This window comes from Neophocaena asiaeorientalis, unplaced genomic scaffold (genome assembly GCF_003031525.2).
Source record: "Neophocaena asiaeorientalis asiaeorientalis breed wild unplaced genomic scaffold, Neophocaena_asiaeorientalis_V1.1 scaffold72, whole genome shotgun sequence".
NCBI lineage: Eukaryota > Metazoa > Chordata > Mammalia > Artiodactyla > Phocoenidae > Neophocaena > Neophocaena asiaeorientalis.
In genome coordinates, this window is record NW_020185336.1 from 4226281 (window position 1) to 4249875 (window position 23595).

Consider the following 23595-nt stretch of genomic DNA (forward strand, 5'->3'; position numbering starts at 1 on the left):
AGGGGAAAATGTCAGCCATCTGCACCAGTAAATAATAACTATTAATATTACATAATTTCATTAATTTAAAAAAAAATAAAACCCATTGGAGGTACAAGGCAGGCATGTGGTTGGCTTCACAGACCTCAGCCTCCTCCCAACGCACATGTCCAGCATATTTCTAGTCATGGGTAAAACCAAAGAGCAGAGGGTTTATCTGCAAAAAATCTCAAATACCAGAGCTGAGATTTATCTGAAAATTAAGCCCCAGGTATCTCTGTCAGCAAGTGCTTAGGGAAGACCTTTGGTTAAATATATGGACTGGTAAATTTTCATAAAAGATAAGACAGGAGAAGTTTAGGGCTAAGGGCACATCAGAGGCAAGGTCTGGGGAGGGAATTATAAAGTTAGAGGCCAATAGGACTGGAAATACGGAGTGTGCATAGGCCGTTAGATGCTCACAAGGGAAATGGGTACATTACAAGCACATTTTGTCCCCTCTCCCCAACTTAAAAATATGATTGGTCCATCTTATTGGCTACAGGACTCAAAATTATGCTTTGATCATCTCTTTATGATAAGAGACACTTCTTTCAATATACAAGGCAAGGTTTTAAACTTTGGCAGATATTGGCTCATTTCATCCTCACAATAACTCCATGAAATGGGCAACATCATCATCCTGATATTACAGATAGGAAAAAACTGAGTCTCAGAGCATTTAAGTCACTTATTCTAATATCAAACACTGCCAAGTGGCAGATCCAGGAATTAGCCCCCGACATTCTGATGCAGAGGCTTTATGCTTAACCATTACACTGTACATTCTCTCGTGGATACAGAAAGTACATCTTGCCCCTCAGATTAACATGTTGCTGTGTGCATCAATCAGATCATCCCACCCCACATCTTTCTCTATGGTCTCAGTGTGTAGCTGGACCACGGCAGTCACTACTCTGCTACCTTGAAAAGGCACTAGGCTTGGTCGTGAATCCTGGTATGGGTAAAACGCAAAAGCAACAAGAAGTGTGGTCTGGGTGAACTTTAAATAGAACATCTCTCTGTGTAGCTGTGCAACCGTTTCCGGAAAAATATATGCAGGGCAAGATGAACCACTGCAAAGCAATCCTTCCATAAGGCATCTGCTGCAGGTCCATGCCTCTGGCAGCCTTCGGGAATAGAGAACATCTGTAGTAGCCACATGCCCCAAAGCCTGGTGTCAAAGCCCAGGAGTTCCCCACTAACGCTGCCAATGGGAGAAAAAGCCCTGCTTTCACTAGTTTCTAGGACAGGACATCCTTTCTGCTCCTTCTGCTATTTTGTAAAAAGAGCCTAGGCATTTAAAAAATAAAAATGAAAATCCTAAGTTATAATGGTCAAACGGGATAGGAAATTTTGTGAAAAGAGAGGAGGGTTAAGTTACCTAGAGAAATATCTTCAATTTCACCTTTTTCTGCTTCTATCACTTTTGTCCCAGACAGGCCTACGGAGCCTAATTTTAATCCCGTCAAGTTCTGTGCAAACACAGTGAGAGCAAAGCAACAACCAGGAATACACCGTGCGCACAGCACACCAGGCATATGGCCGTGCACAGCCTTCGTCAGCAACGACATCCGCGTGGCGGTGCCTGGCCTCAGGATTCTACTTGTGTTTGACCTTGACAGTAGTGTGTACATACCAGGGTGATGTGCAGATTTGCTCTTATGTTGAGTCAGTCCAGTTGGTTCAGTGTTAATGCAGTTTTACTGGGTAAATGGCAGTTGGGTGGGATGGACTTGCTTGAGGTAGATCAGAGGTTTGGTAACATGAGTATGTCTTATGAAAAAAATTTTGAACCAAATAACATTTACTAGGTGTAAAAACCACAAAGCATTAAAAAATTGTCATAAACATGCCCCAAAAGTTCCTGATTACAAACGTAGACTTGGTTTGCCTGTAAATCAGCCTCAGCTTGTTCTAACACTTACATGTCCCAATACACTAATTCAATCCAAAAATCTCAAAAATTAAATGGGGACCAGGGCTAGGAAGTAGGTAATCATAATAGTACCTACTTTGTGGCTACTACAAGGTGTAAGAGTTTTTCTTCCTTATTTCAATTCCCAAATAATTTCTTAGTGGTTTATCAAGTTTAGAAAGACAGCTAAACTTGCTTTTTTCAAACATTAAGTTTACAAGTATGATGAGAACCTAACCCCTGGACATTAATGTTAACAGAGGAAGCGTCAGTGGAAAGGAGTGAGAGTCAACAAATAATTGTAAGTTCACATATGTTCACATTTTGAAAATGAAGAGGAAAGACTTCCTGAGAAAACAGATTGAAAATATTTCCTTGCAGATGTCAGAGTTTTCTCGTGCAATATCTGATGCAGAATAGTCATGGATATTGAATGAGGGCTTCTGTGCTTTAAAACCTGATCTCTGTCAAATAGTATGAACTGGACCTAGTCTGTGAGGTGCTCTATCATATTTCATTTAGTGGTAACCTTCTAGCTTATGGGAAAACCATTGCTGCAAAATATGTGATCAAATATGCCAATGCTATTTTAGTTGGATTTCTGAAAGCTTAGATCAGGACCAACACCAAGCAAAATGTATTGCATAGGTAACACTGGCCTTTGCCATTCTCTTTCCCCTCCTGCTTCAGCCCCTTGTTCCCTGTCACTTAAGCATCTAGGTGACCTATGATATTTATTTTCCTCCCTCTCAGAAGGATGTCTTTAAAGCAGGGAGGGAGCTAACCCAATTCACTGTTTTCCAATGGCATTTCAAGGAGCTGGATGTTATTGCAAATTTCTCTAAAAAAGTATTTCAGAGTCAAGTTGATTTGGGAAGTGCTGCATTAAACAAAGTAAATATATACTTGTTTTTACAGAACTTCTCAAAACCTCTAATACAATGACGTGCATTGAGCATCTTCTAGAGGAGAACATTTCCCAAACTGGATCATTAACAGAAAGCCCTTTCCAGTAGCATCGATTAACATCTCACTGTTTTGGAAACACTGATGTAAGAGAAAGAGTGAAAACTGGAAAGGTCTGAGTTCAAAGCCTGGTTCTACTAGTTACTTGAGAAACTTCTTTGAGATAAAGTTTTCTCATGAGAAACATGTGACACATGGAAGACATTTAGAAAATAGTAGCCATGATTTAATTATATAGTTGTTAATGGTAGTAGTAAAGATAGTATACAGGGACTGAGGGAGCAGAGTGGAGCACCTTTATTCTTAGAAAGCCCAGAGCTGATAAAAAGAAGGAGAGATGGAAAGTGGTCATGGGGCAGTGTATGACTGGATGGATTCAAATGGAATGTGGGGCTGGGCAAGCCTGGACAGATAGATGATGCCTTCCTGCCTCCCAAGTAGCAGAAGGGAATTCTGCCTAAGCCAGGAGGACAGTGCAAGACTGAGAGAAAGAAGTGGAAAGAATTTTAGTTCTCAGGCCATTGCTTATAAAAGATAAAAACCTCTTAGAACTTACCTGATTTAAAAATCATGGAACTCAGGGTCTTGGCATAAAGAAGGAATTGGAACCAAGTATTCTACCCAGTCATGGAAAGGGGAAGAAATGCCCCAAAATCAAGGGCAAGGAGAGACTGTGCATGGCTTACTTTTCATCTGCAAATAGGAATGATAATGGTACCATCATCAAGCTTTTGTGAAGGTGCAAATGTATTAAGGCACATAAAGCCATTAGAACAGTGGCTGGCACCCAATAGACGTTAGCTATTATTGTTACCTTTCTTTCTAAAATGTGCTTTCATTACTGATCATGGTACTTCTCAAGCAAATCCAGAAATAAAGATTGCTTCATACATTTCTACTATATAGCAAATTCTTTGCACTATGGAGCTTGCCAAAAGAGACAGAGTTCTGTTATCACAGAAGTTACCTGGTATATAGTATACTTTTTACAGACAATAGGACAGTCCACAGGGACAGGAAAAATACGGGAATCAAACTAAGGGCCTCGTCACTACAAAGTTAAGGAGACACATTTTAAGACACTAGAAGATAAAAGAATCTTCCATCTACTAAGCTCTCATTCTGTTCAAATTGCTGTTTGATGTACTTTCTCCTCTGAAGACAAGGGGATTAAGCTGATGGATTTATCTCTGAAGTTCCTTAAGAGCGGAATGACTCAATTTCATCATCAAACCTTTGAAGGAAATTGAGCCACCATTTCAATGGTTGAGAAAGTGGTTTTCCTATTCCATTTAATAACAATAAAACTTGTTTATTGCTCACTTTCTACATACCAGACTCCATGCTAAGTACTTTCAATGTATTAGCTAATTTCACCTTCCCTACAGTACTGTGAAGTGGGGTACTCTCTCTTCCTTTCCTCACTTTTCAGATGAGGAATCTAAGTCTTGGAGAGATTAAGTAACCTGCCCAAGGTCACTCAGCAAATAATAGCAGAGCCATGTCTGTCCAATTCCAGGGACTACACAGAGCTACATATCCAAGGAATTTACTACTCACTGGCACTGCCTCAACACTTTCTGAATGTTTAAAATTGTTTTAAATAAGACGTAATTAAAAATAAATAATTCATGCTGTTGACATTTCAGTGCTAATACTATATCGCACAGGGTATGAGCGTGACAACCAGGCTTGTGTAAATTAGGCTAGTTCTTCATTTTGCAAATAAAAGGCATATATATAGTCTCTCCTGGAAATTTGGAAAGGGTACTTCTAGTCCCATGTTACTCCATCAGATACCTAAACTATCTAAATACGTTCACAGTTGTTCAACTTAATCATGTTGGTGATTGTTACGTTAAATCTGTGTATGTTGGTGACTACTACGTTAAGCTTGTTTCTTTAGACCTAATGCATTGTCAGAGGTGCAGCTCAGTTCTTTTGTTAATAATGTTTTTTGTATAAAGTGTCTTTGTTAGCTCACATAGTTCCTCCTCTTGTGCTCTCACTAGACTCCTTTAGGTTTAAGCAGGTGACTGGTAAAGTAAGAGAATGGGCGAATCTTAGAAGACTTGCCTCCCACAAGCAGTCAAGTTTGACCCAGTCCACAAGGCCAGACTATATGGGCTCATTGGAATTACCTATTCCATTTATTCTTGTTGATATGATATTGTATGAGTTATTAATAGTCTTTCTAAATGTGCCTTCTGTCTCTTCAAATAGCTCCTCTACCTTTTGAAATTACTTCTCTAACACATCACTGGGACCTAAAAGAGCCATGTCCTCAGTCTGTACACTAAAATACTTCCTCTGAAGATACTCTCATACTTGAAACAATCACTGCATCCCCAAGACCAAAAGGTGAATTTCAAGAACATGGAAGGCCATCAGGACATGACCTTCTATGGCTCAAGCCTTGTCCATCACTTCCCAGTTCACACTCTGTGCTCTAGTATACAATTAGTCTATGTAAACCAAGTTACTTGACAAACTAACAAAAAATGTTTCATGTGTCCATGTCTTTCCAGCATCCAGAGCCTACCACTTCCCTTTCTCAATCCACCCAACCGCTTCACATTGTTAGCCCAAGTCATTGCAATGCCCACAAAGCGCTGCTTCCTCAGCCACCCTCCACTCCCATCCCACTCCCCTGCTCTGTTATCTCTCTGACCTGGATCTCTTACCACTTTCCTCTCAGCTTAATCTGTTTTAGCAACACTGGCTGCCTGCCCTGACAAGCTCCACCTCAGGGCATCTTAGTCAGCTCAGGCTGCCATAACAAAGCACCACAGACTGAGTGGCTTAAATAACAGAAAATTATTTTCTCACAGTCTGGAGGCACAAAGTCCAAGGTCAAGGTGCTAGCAGCATTAGTTTCTGGTAGGAACTCTCTTCTTGGCTTGCAGATGGCTGCCTTCTCACTGGGTCCTCACATGGCCTTTCTTCTGTGTGTGCAGACTCCTGATATCTTTTCTTCTTCTTATAAGAATGCTAGTCCTATTAGATTAGGGCCCCACCCTTATGTCCTCATTTAGCCTTAATTACCTCCTTGTAGGCCTTACCTCCGAGTATAGTCACATGGGGGGGGGGGGTGAATCTTGTTCCAGGATTCCATGATGGTCCTCTCCCGTTCTTTAGGTCATAAATTGTCCAAAAGTGATATTGATATCAGCAAGCAATGACCTGTATGGTGTGAACTGAGGGATATCTGAGAGGTCTTATCCACACAACCAAAATATTTCTTCTCTATAGAGGCCACATTAGAGCCCACCTTGTGATGATGGTTGTTTTTCACTACTCCCCTTAAAAAAATTATCCAGAAAGTGGTAATCCATTATGTCATCAATATTCTATGAGAAATTAATATATCTAATGATGCACCTCATTGATAGGCATAATATTTCATCTTGGAGGCTTGGAGAGAGCAGAAGAAGATGGAAGAGGTTCTAAAAAAATGAAATAAAAGGAAACATTACATACTGAAAAGTCAAGGACAAATTTGTCTTGTTTCTCTCTTGTGTCTCCACTTGGCTATATCTTAAGTCATTTGTGACTGGGTAGCTTTCTCCTTCTAAGAGGTATAACAGTCCTCTTTTGCTTTTCTAATAGGCTCTTCAATTTAAAAAACAATGCTGCCTCTTTGATAAGGCCTTTGTATCCCAAGGTTGCTATGTTTAGTTTTTCTTCTAGGACAGGTCTCCAATGATATTTTTTTAATCTTCAAAGAGCACCCCCCACAATCTACTAGAAAGAAAGGAATTTAAAACTCTGAGGCATTCACTAAACCTATCAGCTCAGAGAAGAATAATCTCCACTTGGTGCCCAGAAATACAAGCAAAGAGTGTAGCTTGTGGTTCCAAGAATGGTAAAAGCTTGGAGGAAATTACATAGACTTGAGAGTTAACTTGCCCCTCTGGAGACCCTCCAGCAAGAGGCAAAAGTAATAGCTCACATTGTTGAGTTTTGCTCCATGTCAGGTACTGTTCTAAGAGCTTTACACCCGTATGAGTTCTACTGAACAGTGCAAAGCTCAGGCTATGAACAAAATGCAGCTAACTTCTCTTTTTCATCGTCCCGTTAAACTTTATTCCCCAGAGTAACTCCCCACTTACTTTGGATGATGTTTGGCAGACCCTTCCCTTATTAGGTCATTCCCAGATAATAAAGCCTTCTGGTTACTTTCTGTTACACAAACGGTCTCGCTACTAAAATTACAGTTCCCAACCAGCTTCAGGTCAGAGGCAACGGGAAGCCAGCTTCAACCTCCTACCCTTTATCCTTTCCCCACAATCTACAAGGTATGGCTCCCTACTTCCCCTTTAACTTTACCTACTGTCCAAGCCCGACCTACACCACAACCGCCATGCTGGCTTCCATACTGTTCCTTGAGCTCACAGCCATGCTTCCACCTAAAGGATTTTGCACTGGCAGAGCTACATAGCCCACCTCCCCATTTCCTAAATGTCTTTGCTTACATGTCATTCTACAGGAGAAGCATTTCCTTACCACTGTCATCATCTACCACCTTGTTCTGCATTCTTCTTCATCATTGTACTTATTTTTACTTGATGTATGTGTTTATTAATTATGTCCCCCCAGTAGGATATAAGTTTTACAAGTTCAAGACCTTGATTTGTTTTCTCACTGCTGTTCTCATTACCATCTGAGAACTCAGACCAGTGCCTGACCCAATATTAGGCACTCAATAGACATTTTTTGATTTCAGGGTAAGGACACCCTATGAGTACAAACAGTAGAATAAAACATCTTTCAAGCAGCTCAGAAGGAAGAGTCTTGGTATTTTATTTTAAAATGCCCCTAGGAGTTTATTAATAAAGGAGTAACTACTCAGATTACCATGAGTTTGCTTGCTCTGTGGCTACAGTTAAAAATTAACATTCTAAACATTTTATTAAAATTAGCACTGTTCCTTCTAAGCAGCCTTTCCCACTTTGACAGTGTTTTCACTCAGGAGACAAAACATGGAAATGAACCTGAGTCTAACCAATATTAGTATAATTGCATGTATAATTTTATAATCATTGGATAATGTTATTGTAAATAAGCTGCTTCTTAAAAAATCATTGTTAATTTCATTTGAATACAAGGTTTATTTCACCAAGGCCTGAACTTTTTATTTCCAGATTTTTTTTTTTTAGTTCTCTTATTTATACATTATTGAAAGTGTCTATTTTTGTCTTCATTGCTAGATTAGTATTTGCTGGATTATGCTTCCATTTCTCTTGCTCCCACTGTCGCAATCAAGAAAAATATTTAGAAACACACAATAATGACTTTTTAGAGTAATGTTACTTTACAAAAGTAGTATCTTAACAGAACTTGGAGTTTGTAGCATTATGCAAGCTAAACTGTTTTTGCACTGTAAAATGTATTAGATTCTTCTTCTCTTATAAATTCCATATATCTCCTTTCAGTATCTGCTTTCCAGGAGTCTATGCAAGATTGATGGAGACATTAAATCCAAAAACTAAAAGAGAAAAAAATGTAAATGTGAGTCTTCAGTTGACTTTAAAGGAGATATATTGCTCAATAGAAACATGCAGGGAACAATGATAGTGGGCAGTAATCCTAGATTAATTACACTTACTCAGTATGTTTATGGAACCAATGCATATGGCCAAACTTTTTTATAAAGCACTATAATTGTATGATTTTTTGCACTGGACAGTAAATGTACCAGCATTAGTATTGAAAGACAGGATTTTTGTCCCTTATTACTGAAAGCAAAATTACTCTGCCCTATTACAAACCTATTAGATCTCTATTCCTACATCTTTTATTTATTGATCTCTCAAAAATCTGTGCTTTATGTTTTATTGTACAATCAGCAGTAAACCTCAAATGTTGAAAGATTTGAAACTGTGAAGTAACAAATCTGTGAATTCACAATGGTATTCTAAATGATCCAGGAAATGTAATTTTAAGTGGTAAAATCAATATGTGTTTTGGTTCATTAGCAAAATACATAATGGCTATTTCTAGCATCTCCTCAGACTCTCTGTTTAATCATTTTGTATTGTGATGCCTGGCCTGAAGCAATTCTATTTTTAGTGCTAATGGAATAGCCCTAAATTGCTTATTTTCTGTTTACTAAAGTCATCCTGTTTGTTACCATGGAAACTGACAACTGCTCTAGCTAACTATTTTATTAAATGAATTGAAGATGTAGCTGAAGACTGTGAAGGTGCAGCACATCATTCTTAAGACGTACTTTTCAATAGCTGCAAAACTATGGCCATATCTATAGAAAAAAATGAAATTAATTATGAATAAGGTCGTCTACATTTCAAACTGGCGAGGCTTATCCACATTTGAAAATCTGAATCAAAACTAGCACATAGGCACCTCCAACTTACAGAGAGTATATGTTCTAAAAGTGTATTTGTAAATCAGTTCCTTGGAAATTGGAACACATTAACCCATAGAAACAATTTCATAAATAATAATTAGGTCTCCAGGGCCACCCTCAAAAGCCCTTTGACCTATGATGTCTCAATCTATAGCAATATTAGCAGTAGCCTTTGTTCTCAGCTCTGGCAGCAGGAGCCAATTCACAGGGATGAGAAGAAAGGAAAGAGTTTTCTCCTACTTCGTTTTTAATAGTGAGAGCATACATGGAACACCATTTCGGAATACGAGCATCCACAGTAGATGTTGGAGCTCTCAATGCCCCTGTCTCCAGCCTCTTGAGGTCCCCTTATTACCGACCCTCCTGAGTTGGTCCTCAACGAGGGTCCTCCTGCCCAATGTCATTCGAGCCAATAGAAGAAGACTGAGTGCGGTTCAGAAGCAAAGGAAAGTTTATTTGATCAAAGCATGGAGAGGAGGTGTGAGCTCCTGCTCTAGAGTCCACCCACGCCCGCCTACCCGGCCCACAAAGGCTGTGGGCGGGGCTGCTTTATAGGGCTCCAACTGTGGGGAAGCGGGGTGGAGTTCTGGTGAGTGGGGTGGAACTAAAGCTCCTCTAGGCTCCAGATTGCAGTGCCAGGGGCGCAGCAACTCTGCACGCGGCCCACTGAGTTGGGGTTTCGGGCGCAGCCATTTTGCACTAGGAACTCTGGTCTGAAGTGCTGAGTGCAAGGCTGCTGCCCGAGGCACCCTATGAGCAAGTGAAGCTAGACTAAGCACAAAAGAAGTTAGACCTTATCTTATCACCTAGATTCCATCTTATTCTTCCTGGGGACCCAATGGGCTCTGCCAGTGACACTCTCACTTTTGCACATCTCCCTTCCGGAGTTTCACGCCAGACAGATCTTGCTCCCACCCTGATCCTGCCTGTACATTGAACCGTCCTTCTCCTCAAGATGCAAAAGGGTCCCAGCTAATTGTTTAGAAGAAAAAAAAAGAGAGAGAGAGAAAGCAATCAAAATACTCTCTATTGCCTAAATGATTGAACTCTTCCTGAAGTTTTTGCATTTTAAAAAATACAATATTTTTTGAACCCAAATAAATCCCTAACCTGTGAGATTTCCATCGCCACGACTAAAGAAAATATTCAGAGGGTCAATGTGTGAGGAAACGGCTCTGAGGGAATACTCAGCTTTGGAAGTCAGACCCCAGAAGTCAGTTGATTTAAAAGAAGTCAGCTTCTTGACTGTCTTCTCTAAATCTTGGGTCTTGGGTTTTCTGTTCAAGGATGGATGTCAGTGGTTAGTTGTAAACTGAGTCATCCCTTTGTTCATTTCATTTCCAGGAGATTCTAATAAAATGTGTCTTATTAGCCCTATAATTGTGCTTTTAAAAGAATATCACCTTCCCGGTTAAAAAGATCAAATTAATACAATAATATAGACAAAAGTTTTGTTCTTATTTTCTAACAGAATACAAACCAAACAAAATCATTGTGATTTGGGCATTGTGAATTTTACACAGAAAAGGAAAGAATTATTAGGACATGTTTAAGACAGAGTCAGTCATTTTTTATTTGATGTCTAAGAAATTAAAGAAGAAAAAGGAAATAATTTGAGATTATTTCAGGATGAGAAAAATGAGTTATCTTAATTATTTATAGAGCTATATTTTATATAGATTCAGAATTAAAATATATAAGAAAAGGCTGACAGTTATTTCTATAAAGTTAAAGAATATGTCTTTTTTTATTATTATTAAAGTGGTGAGTATAAAAACAAATAAGATTTGATTCCATTTTTCCATAATGTAGTACTTGAATTTGCCTGTAAAATCTTTCTGGGAAATTTATGCATTTTTACGTAAATATATGTGCAATAAAATATGAAATAAAAAAATCAAATTTTAATTGGATTTCAGTGGTCATTGAGGGCTTTGTTAGAATTTTAATGTTACTGACACTCCAAAATGAAGGCATATTTTTGACCTTACACTCATTTTTTTTAAATCTCCTTAGGTTCTACTTTCATTTGTAACACTCACATCATTCCAGTGAAAAACCAAGAGGGCGTGGCTATGATGTTCATCATTAATTTTGAATATGTGACAGATGAAGAAAATTCTGCTTCCCCAGAGAGGCTAAATACAATATTACCAGTCAAAACTGTAAACCGTAAGTAAAAGACAACGTAATGCTCTTGATACTCTGCTACTGTAGTAATTTCAATACATGCTTCATTTTGATTCAGTTCTCAAAATATGTTTGCATTTTATGTAAAATAATTTGTATATAAAAAAGCCATAGCTGACATTACCCATCAGTGCCTAACAGAAGTGATCAGCTGCTTTCAAAGCCATTTGACTTGGTTATACCAAACTTATTTAGCCAATCCCCTACTGATGGGCATTTAGGTTGTTTCCAAATTTTGGCTATTGTAATAATGGCAGAATGAATTGTGCATATGTATTTTCATGTGTATATGTACATTCTTCGACAAAATTATCTTCAGAGTAAGGTTCTATAAGTGGCATTCCTGGGTCAAAGGGTAAATGAATATGTAATCTTTTTAGATACTGCCAAACTCCTCTCCTTATGTTTGAACCATTTTACACTAATACCAATGTATTATATAATACAATACAATGTATTGTATATACATTGTATATAATATTGTATATACAATGTATAAAATACAATGTATTATATCTTTCCTCCAAAGCCTTGCTAACAGAGTGAGTCAGTCTTCTCGATTTTTGTCATGATAAGTGAGAAGCAATACCTCAATTAGTTTAGTTTACATTTCTCTTATTATGAGTGAGGTTCACATATTTAAGCACTGTGGACATTTCTTTTTCTGTCAATTGTCCATTATTTGTATACATTTTCAAATTTTTTGTCTTTTTCTTTTAAATTGTGGAATAAATGGCAAATCGCTTCCCCAGCAAATTGTCTTTTATCTTTTTCCTAAATTTTGTCACACGAAGCCTTTATTTTTTTGTAATGTGGCTAAATTTATCAACCTTTTCTTTTGTCGATTCTGAATTTTTGAGTCATAATTAGAAAAGCTTTCTCCATTCCAAGGTTGTAAATAAATTCATATTTTTTTCTAGACTTATGTTTTAGGATCTCTAATCCATTTTAAGTTTAGCTTGGTTTATAGTGCAAGTTATAAATTTAATTTGTCATTTTATCAATGGTTTTCCAGTTGTTCTAACATCATTTATTAGAAAGTCTGTCTTTCACCAGTAATTTGAGATATCACTTTTATCACATACTAAACTTTCTTATGTGCATGAGTATATTCTGGTCTTTCTATTCTGTTCTCTTGATCTGTGTCATTGAGAATCACACTGTTTTCAATATACGGTTAACCTCTTATATGACATACTCTCTTTAATATTAATTTTCAGGGTTTAAGTTTATTTCTTGTTGCATATTCCACATGAACATTAGAAACAACTTGTCTGGATAAAAAAAAAATTCCCTATGATATTTTTATTGGATTCAGATTAATTTTATAAATTAATTGGAGGAAAAGTAACATTTTTATGATGTTGAGTCATTCTATACAGGAATATGTATATGTATTTTCATTTTTAAATCTAATTTTTGTTTCTTTCAAGAGTGTTTAAAATTTTTCCTTATTGTTTACCTTGCTACTTGACATTGAACATGTTTTGTTGTTGCTGCTATTATAAATAGGATCTTCTCTTTAATTATTATCTTCTAATAATTTTTAAGGCTACTGATTTTTTCTGAGTATGTTAATTTTATGGTCTATCTTAGTGAGTTTTCTTAGTTTGCAGTGGCTTATACATTGTTCTGAGGTTTTCAAATGCTCTATAATATCAAATAAAGATTACTTTACATTTTCCTTTCCAATTCTTACACATCTAATAGTTTTCTCTTGTCTAATTGTGCTGGGTATTACCTCCAACATATCATTAAAAAGAAACTGATAGTGAACATCAGTTGTTCCTGAATTTTGTGTGAACGCCACCAGTGATTCCCATTAATTCAAATGATGGCATGTGGTTGAGTGGAATGTGTTTTATAATTTTATAGAAGTTTCCATTGACTTGTATTTATTAAGAATGGGTGTTGAAATTTGTAAATTGCCTTTTCATCATCTGTGGAAATGAGTGTGCTATTCTGTTTCCTTATTTTTATGGTAAATTTTATTAATAGAGTTACTAACACGGAACTGTTCTTACATCCCTGCAAGGAACCACATTTGGACATGATGTATTTCATCTTGTAATACTGAATTCTTTTCATCTAAAATTAATTTAGGATTTTGCATCAATCCTCATCAGGGAAATTGCTCTCCAATTTTTGAATATGTATATGCAATTTCGTTAGGTATTATTATCAATGTTATAATTACTTAGGAAAATAATTTGGAGTTTCTTCTCTATTTTCTACTCTACATAACCATTTACATAGTTTGGGGATGATCTGGACTTTAAAAGTTAAGTACAATTCCCCTGTAAAATCATCTAAACCTGGTACTTATTTGTGGAGTAGCTTTTTAACAATTATTTTCTCCGGAGACTGGACTATTCAGATTATCCAGCTCAACTAGTATCAGTATCTTTGCACTTCTAAGTATGCTTAGTCTTCTACCGTTCAGTTTGTCAAGTTATATCATTTCACTCCCAGTTTTTACCAACAAGGCACTCAATTAACTTATTTTATATTTCCTTCTCCTTCCATTTTTGTTTGGTTGTGATACTTCTAGCTTCTCAGAGGATGTAATTTACATACTTCTCACTTTTGTTTTGGCCTTAAACTTCTAGTGAAATGTATTCAATGCTCACTACTTGTCTTTTTGTCAAAGTTTCCGCAAGCATAACTTCTTGGATAAAGTTCACCTCTTCAGTAAATGTTCATGAGTAAATCAACACTATTTTTCTATAGCCTTCACACTTGGAGGACAGCCTGGGTACATATAAGATATTTGGCCCACACTTTTTGCCCTGTGAACCTGGTAGATAGTGTTCTACTCTTCTTGCATCAAATGTTGCTAATGAGGAATCTGATGCCAATCCACTTGTCTGCCCTTTGTAAGGGATTTTGTTAATTTTCCAAGTCCCAGAAAATTTCAGAAACAAATTAATAATGGTAGATTTTAATCCTCCTATTTCAAACCAAGACAGACTTTTAAAGTCCAAAACTATTGCTTGCATATGTCTGGATTTGACGTTCTAAGTCAATTTTCCTGGATACATGGTGGGCCCTTTCAGTATGTACATTCAATTCATGTTATAGTTCAGGAAATTTTATTGAATTATAATTTTTAATATTTATTTTATTTCTTTTGGTTTGTCTTCCTCAGGAACTCAAATAATATGGATGTTGCACCTTCTTTACCTGTCTTTCATATCCATCACTTTCCTCTGGTCCTTTTTTCTCTCTTTATTTTATTTTCTTAGCTTCTCTCATTTCTAGCCTCTATTCTTGTGGTTTGCTTGTAATATGTCTTAATTTTTTAGATGATTTTGTCTTTTTCTTTCCTGAATTTAGTACCTGTATTCTTTCAGTTCTTGCTTTGCATTTTTTTCTTATTTGTCCAGTTTTTATTCTATGTTTTTGAGTTCCTAATTTATAATCTTATTTCATATCTCTAATTACTGGTTTGAATTTTTAAAATTTATTTTGGGATGTTATATATCTATTCTGTTTCATAACCAGATATTTAGCACACTTTGCTCTGCAAAGTATGTTTTTATTCCCATTTCCTGTTTTTCTCTTATGATATTTTTGTATGAATATTAGAGTATTCTTGTTTATAGCTATTCATGAAGGACTTTCCTGGACCATCACTAGCAAGAAATCTGAGGTGGGGCAAAGGGAATAGGTCTTGTTTGCATGCCTTTAAAAATTTTTCAGTTCCAAGTCTCATTCATATATAGCAAGGAGTTTGTAAATTTGGAGGGTTTGTGGGGAGGGGGGTTACTTGTTCTTTAAAATATATGGCATTGCCTTTTTTTGTTGTTTGCTTGTTTTTGTCTTCTGAATATTCTGTCCCCTCTTATATTAATAAGGGGACCTTATGTTTATCTGCTTCCTTATTTCCCAGCCTCCAAGGGACAATTCCACCTTTGAATATCCCTCCCCCTCTCCAAGATGTAGTGCTTTTCCAAGGCTGATATCTGGAGCCTTGTGCACTTTTCTAGCCACTTTCTATTGTCTCTCTAGTAACCAGTGCTTTGTCCATTAAGGTCACAGAACTTCTCTCAATATTTCTCACTCAGTGTTAAACTTCTTCTCCCAAGGGTAAACCCTATTTGATATGTGTTCCATTACTCTAAGGAGACTTCTGAACGCCCACCCCACCACTTTTTCCACTTAGCTTCTGCCTGACTATTGCCGTGTACTCTTCTTAGCCAATTCTGCTGGTCTTCGGCATTTATTTCCCTGACTACATATAAATTAAAGTTTGTAACGTCTCTTTCTCTAATTACTCTTTAGGCATAGTTTATGGGTATTTTTATTTGCCTCCCTTATTGATCTCTGTGGTTTTTAGGAGGATCTATGAGCAAATGAAAATTTAAGTTACTGTCATTGTCTGTGGGAAGCTGGAAGCCTTATCACAAAACTGTAGTATTTGCATAAAGAAATTGTTATATTATATGTAAATCAGATAGCAAAATATATGTAAAATATAAAACACAGTCCCAAAAACCTATGTTGTAAACTGAATTAATACTAAATCAGATGTACTCCAGCTGAAAATTTCTCATAGTCAGTTACTGCCTTAGGTACGTCTAAATGACAGTACAGTATCCTGATAAGGCAATATTAGGACAAATATATTAGTGTAATACAACTCCAATATTTTGAATATTTTTTTCTGAGCAATATCACACTTGGGAAAAATTCTCTATTAAAACCACCAATCTGTCAGTCTCCCAGGTGACATGTTTAGAACAAAATTGAATTACTATAAAAAACTATTGTAATACTAAAGACTTGTTCCTTAAAGTTGATGACTGTTTTTGATATCTTTATATTTTCTACTAACCAACTTAGTCATTACTGAATGGTTCCTGAGAGTATACCTTAGGTAATGTCGGCCTGTATTTTGGTAGTGAATGTCAATGAGATAATTTTTCTGGGGGAAGCCTAGTTTTGTTTCTTTATTGCCTTCAAAAAGTCTTCATTTTCCTCCCAAAATAGCTGTTTTTCATGGTCCATCAAGTTGGATGGGAGTAAAAAAGGGAGTAGTGTATCAGTCCTATGACAAAAAAGGGGATTTTAAAAAAAAGTATTCATTTCAAACTGAAATACAAATGGAGACTTGAAACTTTGATATCTTGAATGGAAGACAATCTATACAGTAGCCTTCCAGGTATCATACATAATCTATGCAACTTTATACTAGGATTAAAATGGCATCTCTTGTGCAAGTCATAGCAAATTCAGTAGTTTGTTTCTTATTATGTGAACATGAATGGCTTCCCTACACTGCAGCTGTCACACATATAGGGAATCATTGGAGAGAGTACAAATATGCAGATAAAATTGTTTCCAGAGCATTACAAAGACCTATTATTTACAACCATTATATTGGTTTTGATTATACCTCCTGTCATTATATGCTTTAAATTTCTTTTTACTTGGTGTCAATTTTTGAGGAGTTGATTGTTAAGTCAAGCAGAAAAGTTAAAGAGAGACAAATTATATTTGGTAGCTTCTGATACTATCCAATTTCTACTTTGTATCATTTCTGATCTTTGGAAAACTCCTTTTTTTTCTTAAAGTATAATTTTATTACCTGTGTGAAATAACATGTTGGCTATTTCAAACATTGTTGCTCCATCGGTAGCCTCTAAAACAAATAACTCAATAAGGAAATAAAAGCAAATCAAATTTTGATACACCCTTTTTTGCAGAAACATCTCAACTTTCAAAAAGCTTAATTTCCTATCTAAATAAGGAGTGTGTAAGTGTGTGTGTGTCTACGGGGGTAGGCATGCCCTTGTGTTGGAATTTAAGTGAAAGTAATGGGGAGAGGCTACTGTTTGTTTGAGATGATGTGGGTTTCTATATATTCAACTGCATCTCCTGAAATGTAGACAAAATAAGGGGAAAAATGTGAAGGAGCTATAAGAAACTTAGACGAAAAAGAAATGAAGTATTAAATTGAGAATATTAAGTAATAGAAAAGGAGCTAAGTACACAATAGAAAAGATGCATCATGAAAAGGCACTATGATCAATTGGCTGAGTAAATTCTGGAAACCTAGAGACTTGTATTGAATAAAAAGGTGGATCAATTCTCAGTACAAATATCTAGTTTCTGGGTCAGGAACACAGCACAGCAAAAGTGAGCAACTTTCTCTGGGAAGAACTCATTTTTCACAAACTTAATCTCTGTCGAAGATACAGGACCAGCCACAAATAGATGTCCTAAGTCCCCTGGAATGAAGCAAGTACAGGAGAGAGTATTATTCTGATAGGTCTATCAAATTGATATATACTGCACAACTGAGTTGATTAATTACTACATAATAAATATAAATACCAAATAAAAGATATAATTAAACATTTTCTCACTGATGGTTTAAACTCTGCAATCTGAAAAGTGGAAATGATACTGAGTAGAAGAGAAAATTCTACTTTTACTACCAACTAAAAGGGGGCCACATCTAAAGGAACTAAGAGCAATGGGAAGATGTGTTCTCTTTTTTTCTGCTCTGATATCTGTTTCTGTGAAATATTTGCACAACATGAAAGATAACCAAATTATGTGTCCTTGCTTACGCTATTAATTTCAAAGTTAATTGTCAAGTGTGAGGCTTTTGTTTTCATTATTTTAAATAAAATATTTTAAAGTTTTATTTTACATTACTTACAAGTATATTTAAGTCTTATATTTCTTCTATTTTATAGCAGAAATCTAGGATCGCCAGTCTGGTTCACACAGACACACATACACATTTTCATTTGTTAAAAATGTCTTTAAGGGGATTGGGGGGAACCTGAATTAAACAAAAAATTCCTGATTTAACAATATACAACCAACAGAAAATTAATGCATTCTATGTTCTTATCCTGTCTGAAAACCAAAGAGTCAGTTGAGCCACTATAAATGTTGACCTTAAGCTCATATCCCCAAATAAATTTTAACTAATAACATTCACTCCTCTTATCATTTTAAAATAGTTTTTTGTTTAAATCTACTTAATTTACTGTTTCCATCATGGTCAAAAAAATCCATGAAATTTTCTCATTTTACTAAACTTGAAACATATCCCAACAAGAAAGCAGGCCCAAGTTAAGTCTTTTTAGTCACAGAAAAATACTGAATTTTATCATTTATTAATTTATAAATGATTATACTACAAGTCAAAATTATACATGAGATCCTAATTTTTAAGGTACTTTTCATCTCTTCTTAGCAAGTATTTCAGAACTTCACCAGGTTCTTCATGACTCTCATGTCAAATCCACCTCCTATGTCAGACAAATCACCTCCCCTTCCACATCTCAGAGCAAGGGGAGGGCTTGGGCAAGAAGTCCCTTAATCAGCCCACCCTCAACAAATATATCTCAACCCCTGGAGGCAAATCTTAACTGGGGTCCACATCTCCACTTGAAACCCATTCCCTCTGCCATTCCTCCCAAATCTGTCCTTCCCAATGCCCCTCTCTCAGCTGTGTTTTCTACCGGCGCTTTCCCTTTTACTCATGCTGCTGAGAATAGCCTATACTTCAATAGATACATTCTGTTTACATCAAATAATATTTTCTCAAAGTTTCAGTTAGTTCAATGTGTTGCCAACATTTAAAAATTGGAAGATTACACCTAAAATTACGATGTCTGGGGAATTCCCTGGCCATCCAGTGGTTAGGACTCTGGGCTTTCACTGCCGTGAGCCCGGGTTCAATCCCGGGTTGGGAAACTAAGATCCTGCAGTCGCACGGCACAGCCAAAACAACATATCTAGCTTATTTTGGAAAAAAATGAGTATGCAGCCACACATTTGCAATAAGCTGGTAGAGAATACTGACCGCACCTTTAGACGGTATGTACTCCCCAGTTTGCCACAGTCCCCAACTCTCCTTGCTGCTGTTCATACTTGGCTTTCTTTACTTTTGTCCCCTGACTCTTCTTACAGGCATTTGGATTGTCCACACCTACTCATCGTCTCCCTTATTTCCTTTCTTCCTCTGCCCACTGTAATGAGCTTTCTACGTTGTGCTCTCAATGTTATCCTCTAGGTTGAAGGTACTATGCTAAATTCGATTCCCTTCTCTCGGTTCTTTTATGTTTCATGACACCACACTCCTTTGCTTCTTTTGATCTCTGTGACAGCTATTTTAGTACCATTTTCTTGTTCCTCTTAAACAAGAAACTCTTAAACACTGTTTATCCCCCAGAAGCTGCTCTTAGTATTCTTCTCTTCTTAGTCATCTTCTCTGTACACCCGGCTTGGGCAAACTTATCTGTGACCTACAGGATAAAGGCTCCCTTTCAAATCAGTATCTCCAGACCACACCTGTCTCTAGACTTTTCCAATTACTTATAACTTCATATATCCAACTGCCCACTGGACATCTTTTTCTGGAAGATTTTAGCACTTCTGGAAATTTAGCATTTTCAAGCTAAGACTTGCCTTTCCATCCCAATTACCATCTACTCTATTCCGTCAAAAACTCTTGCTCTTCATACATTGTGAATGGTGTCATCATCCCAGCCACCCAAGCCAGAAACCTGGGCATCATGCTAAACTTCTCCTTCTCTCTAATCCTCTCTTTTCCCAACCGAAGAGTGATCAGATTCTCTCAAGCACACCTCCTGAATATCTCTCTCATACAGCCCACTGTAATTACCTACTCAGGCCCTCAACACATCTGCTGCAGTGATCTCAAAATTGGTATCTCTGCTTTCAGCTTCTTTTCCTCAGGATCACATGTCCCACTACTGTACATCAGATCATAATACTCCACTGTTTCTATTCTTTATAACGGTTCTCTATTGCCTAAGATTAGAAAACTCCGAAACCCCGTGCATTAAGCAAAAGACACACGGTGTGGCCTCAGATACCTCCGTAGCCTCGTCTCCCATCACAGCGCCCCCCAAGCCATCGCCGTCATACCCCATATTTCAGTGGTGGTTTTTTGAAACGACATACATTTTATACCACCTTGTTTGTATAGCATAGTGCCCTCTCTACTAGACTGCCTTCCTTTCTCTAGCATACCTTCTCCAAAGGACCCTTTACCTGTGGGGAGTTCCTAATTCACCCAGATAGATTTTCCTGTTCTTAACCCTGTGACATGATGATACCTCATACGTGTCTCTACTACCACACTGGCACATCCGTTTGCCTAGTAGACAAGAAACATAAATGACTAAAGAAGGCCAGGAATAAAAATAGAGAGCGAGAGAGGTGAGAGCTGTGGAAAACTAAGGAAGCCTACCTTGTTTAAAGTAGCCAGGAACACTTAAGCTCCAGTTCATAGGAGGGCTGTTGTGTTTTCTTCCGTATCCCCAATATCTGGCAAATAGTGAGTACCCAATACATCCTTGTAGAATGTATAAATTTATGAATGTTATTGTTATATTGAGTAATTAAGGGTTTTTTCCCTACTGAATGCATATTAGTCAGTGATTCTCCAAGAGTAGGACCGTCAGCATCATCTTGTAGCATGTTTGAAGTGCGAGTCCTTGGGCCTTACACCAGAACAACTGATTCAGAAACACAGGAATTCAGGGCTTCCCTGGTGGTGCAATGGTTGAGAGTCCGCCTGCCGATGCAGGGGACACGGGTTCGTGCCCCGGTCCGGGAAGATCCCACATGCCGCGGAGCGGCTGGGCCCGTGAGCCATGGCCGCCGGGCCTGCGCGTCCGGAGCCTGTGCTCCGCAACGGGAGTAGGCCACAACAGTGAGAGGCTCGCGTACCGCAAAAAAAAAAAAAACACAGAAATTCAGCAGCCTGTGTTTTGACAAGCCCTTCAGGTCATTCTGATCCACATTGAAGTTTGAGAACTACTAGTCTAAGTTACTTAATGGTTAGATAAAACCGTAAAGATAAATTTTAAGTGAAGCTAAAAGTAAAAATATAGTAAAATAAAGTTAAATTTCTATAGCATCTTATTCTCACAGTTATTTTCAAAAGTGTACTTTTTCATTTCATTTCATTAAGGTATTATAAAGGAGATTCCATTATCTTTGAAATGATTAAAATTATACTCTCCAAATCAAAAGAGAATTTTTATCTTTATGCTTACTAAAATAAAAGTTTGAATTACTCTAAAAGCTTCAACTGAAGCAAAGTCTATACACAAAAATACAGTTGGTCATTTAGGCAACTATCTAGCTAATTTAAGCCATTAAAAATGCATTAATATGCTTTGGACTCAATATTTTGAATAATTGACACATAAAAAATATATTTGCCTGTATAGCTACCTTACTCCTTCAAATTTGTATTTCAGTGTTCAGACCTCAAGCTAAGGAACAAAGAAATTTTCTGTATAGCTGGTTTATAAAAGGACATTCATAATGTTTTTGCTATTCTCCGTTGGGGCTGAAAGTCATTCTTTAAAGATGAAGAGCTATGGTAGTAATACAGAGTTTCCCACTCAGCAAGCATTACTATAGAAACAATCTGTTATTCAGATGAATTTAATTAAAGGTTTTAGAGCATAACTAATGTTTACTATTATCATGTGTTTGGAAGTTTCCTCTTTTTAAAGATTAAATTTGCTGTAGAAAAAGGAACCATGACATGGTTGCTAAAAGAAATCTGAGAAAAGTTCAGTCATAAGTTGCAATCAACTTTATACCATGTTTCCTCCCTAGGATGTGAGCAAAATACGTATTTCTAAGATCAAGAAAATTACTCACAGTTGAAAAAATATGCTTTATTCTTTCGTTAGCAATGAATGTTAATGATGGCCTAAATCAGCATGTCCACATCAGAGACCCGGTGTGCATACCATTTGGAAGAATTTGTTACCTAGCAACACCCAAATCAGAGACAGTCCCTATTCATACAGCATGTGGGTAACTGACTTCTGTACCATTTGTGTTTGGAACACTCCATCAAAAGAGACCCTGTCAGTGTAATGACTACATGGTCATCTTGGGTCAATCTAAGTAAAAGATGTTACTACTTTCACACAACATGAGTGGACTCTTTAACTTGGCATTTGGAAAAGAAAGAATTCTATAAAACAGAAGCAAAATAGCAGTATGGTAAATCATACATTGATTTATTAAGCTGTTATCACATAGAAATGGAAACTAATTAGGTATATATAATACTGATGTGTTTGCTTTAATTTCCAGTGCCTCCTCGTGGACAGATTTTAACCTTGGGTGGTAAAAGCAGTCCACCAGCCTGTCCTATTTTCTGCCCTATCTCCCTTATTCTAAACCTGTGTTTTCTGCTTCTTTGCTCTCATGATGACCCAGCTAGGTTGGAAGCAGTGTCTCTCAGATATCATCAACATTTGTGAACTTGTTCCAGAAGGTCCCTGCTGCTGCTACAGCTCCTATGATTACTCTCACTCCTGCTACAGCAGTAACTTCTCCTGATCTCCACACATGTGTCCTGCACTACTGGGTCAGGACTCACATTGCTTCAAGATTCCTATTTGGTCTTATACTTACTGCTTTATTTTAAGATGTTGCTTTTTCTTTGGTATCTCTCGCCCTAGGAAATGTCCAAGGAGTCTTAGTCTTTCAAGGCCTTACTGACCACATCTGCTCCTTTAAAGGGTCCCAAATTTAGCTGCAGGTTTACCAGGTCGATGGACTCCCTGGTGACCTTTTGTTGTCACTAACACCAGGACTGCACTGCCCCATGTGTCACCCACTAATCAGGTTAGCCAGGTCAGTACTGAGTTCACACTGAATTATATTTTTTCCCCAGTCTAACAGCTAAGTACTGCCTTCTTTGACAATATTACGGGTTCCTAACACATTAGTAAGAAAGACGTCTCCTTGCTGGGTGCCTCTGTGGAAATTTCTTCCTAAAGAGAAAAGTCAGATATGTCAATTATCTTCCCTGTTTCTCCAGTGAAATTTGATCTGCTGCTCTCTCTGACTCAGAGAATAAAGTTATATTTCTCTGCACATCCAGAGCTATTTGGTTGGAGAAAAGTCCCACAGTGATTTTAAGGCTTCCAATTTAAATGTCAGACTTGTGAATACCCTGATTATAGAAAGGTACATTGATGTTAATTCATGAATTCTTATTTTGCCTGATAGTAGCTGATAGTAGACTTATTCAGATCATAATTTTTTTTCAGATCCCAAACTGGCTATCCTTCCCCATCTGTACCATAGGCACTGTGCCTCAGAC

General features: G+C 37.1%; 1 protein-coding gene across 1 annotated transcript in view; it reads left to right on the plus strand.

Moving 5' to 3' along the window:
• The window catches only part of KCNH7 (potassium voltage-gated channel subfamily H member 7), a 448518-nt gene that overhangs the window by 290068 nt on the left and 134855 nt on the right, over positions 1 to 23595 (plus strand). The window contains exon 3 of the mRNA XM_024735942.1: positions 11289 to 11444. Coding sequence (XP_024591710.1) covers positions 11289 to 11444 — 156 coding nt within the window. The remainder of the gene's footprint in view (positions 1 to 11288; positions 11445 to 23595) is intronic.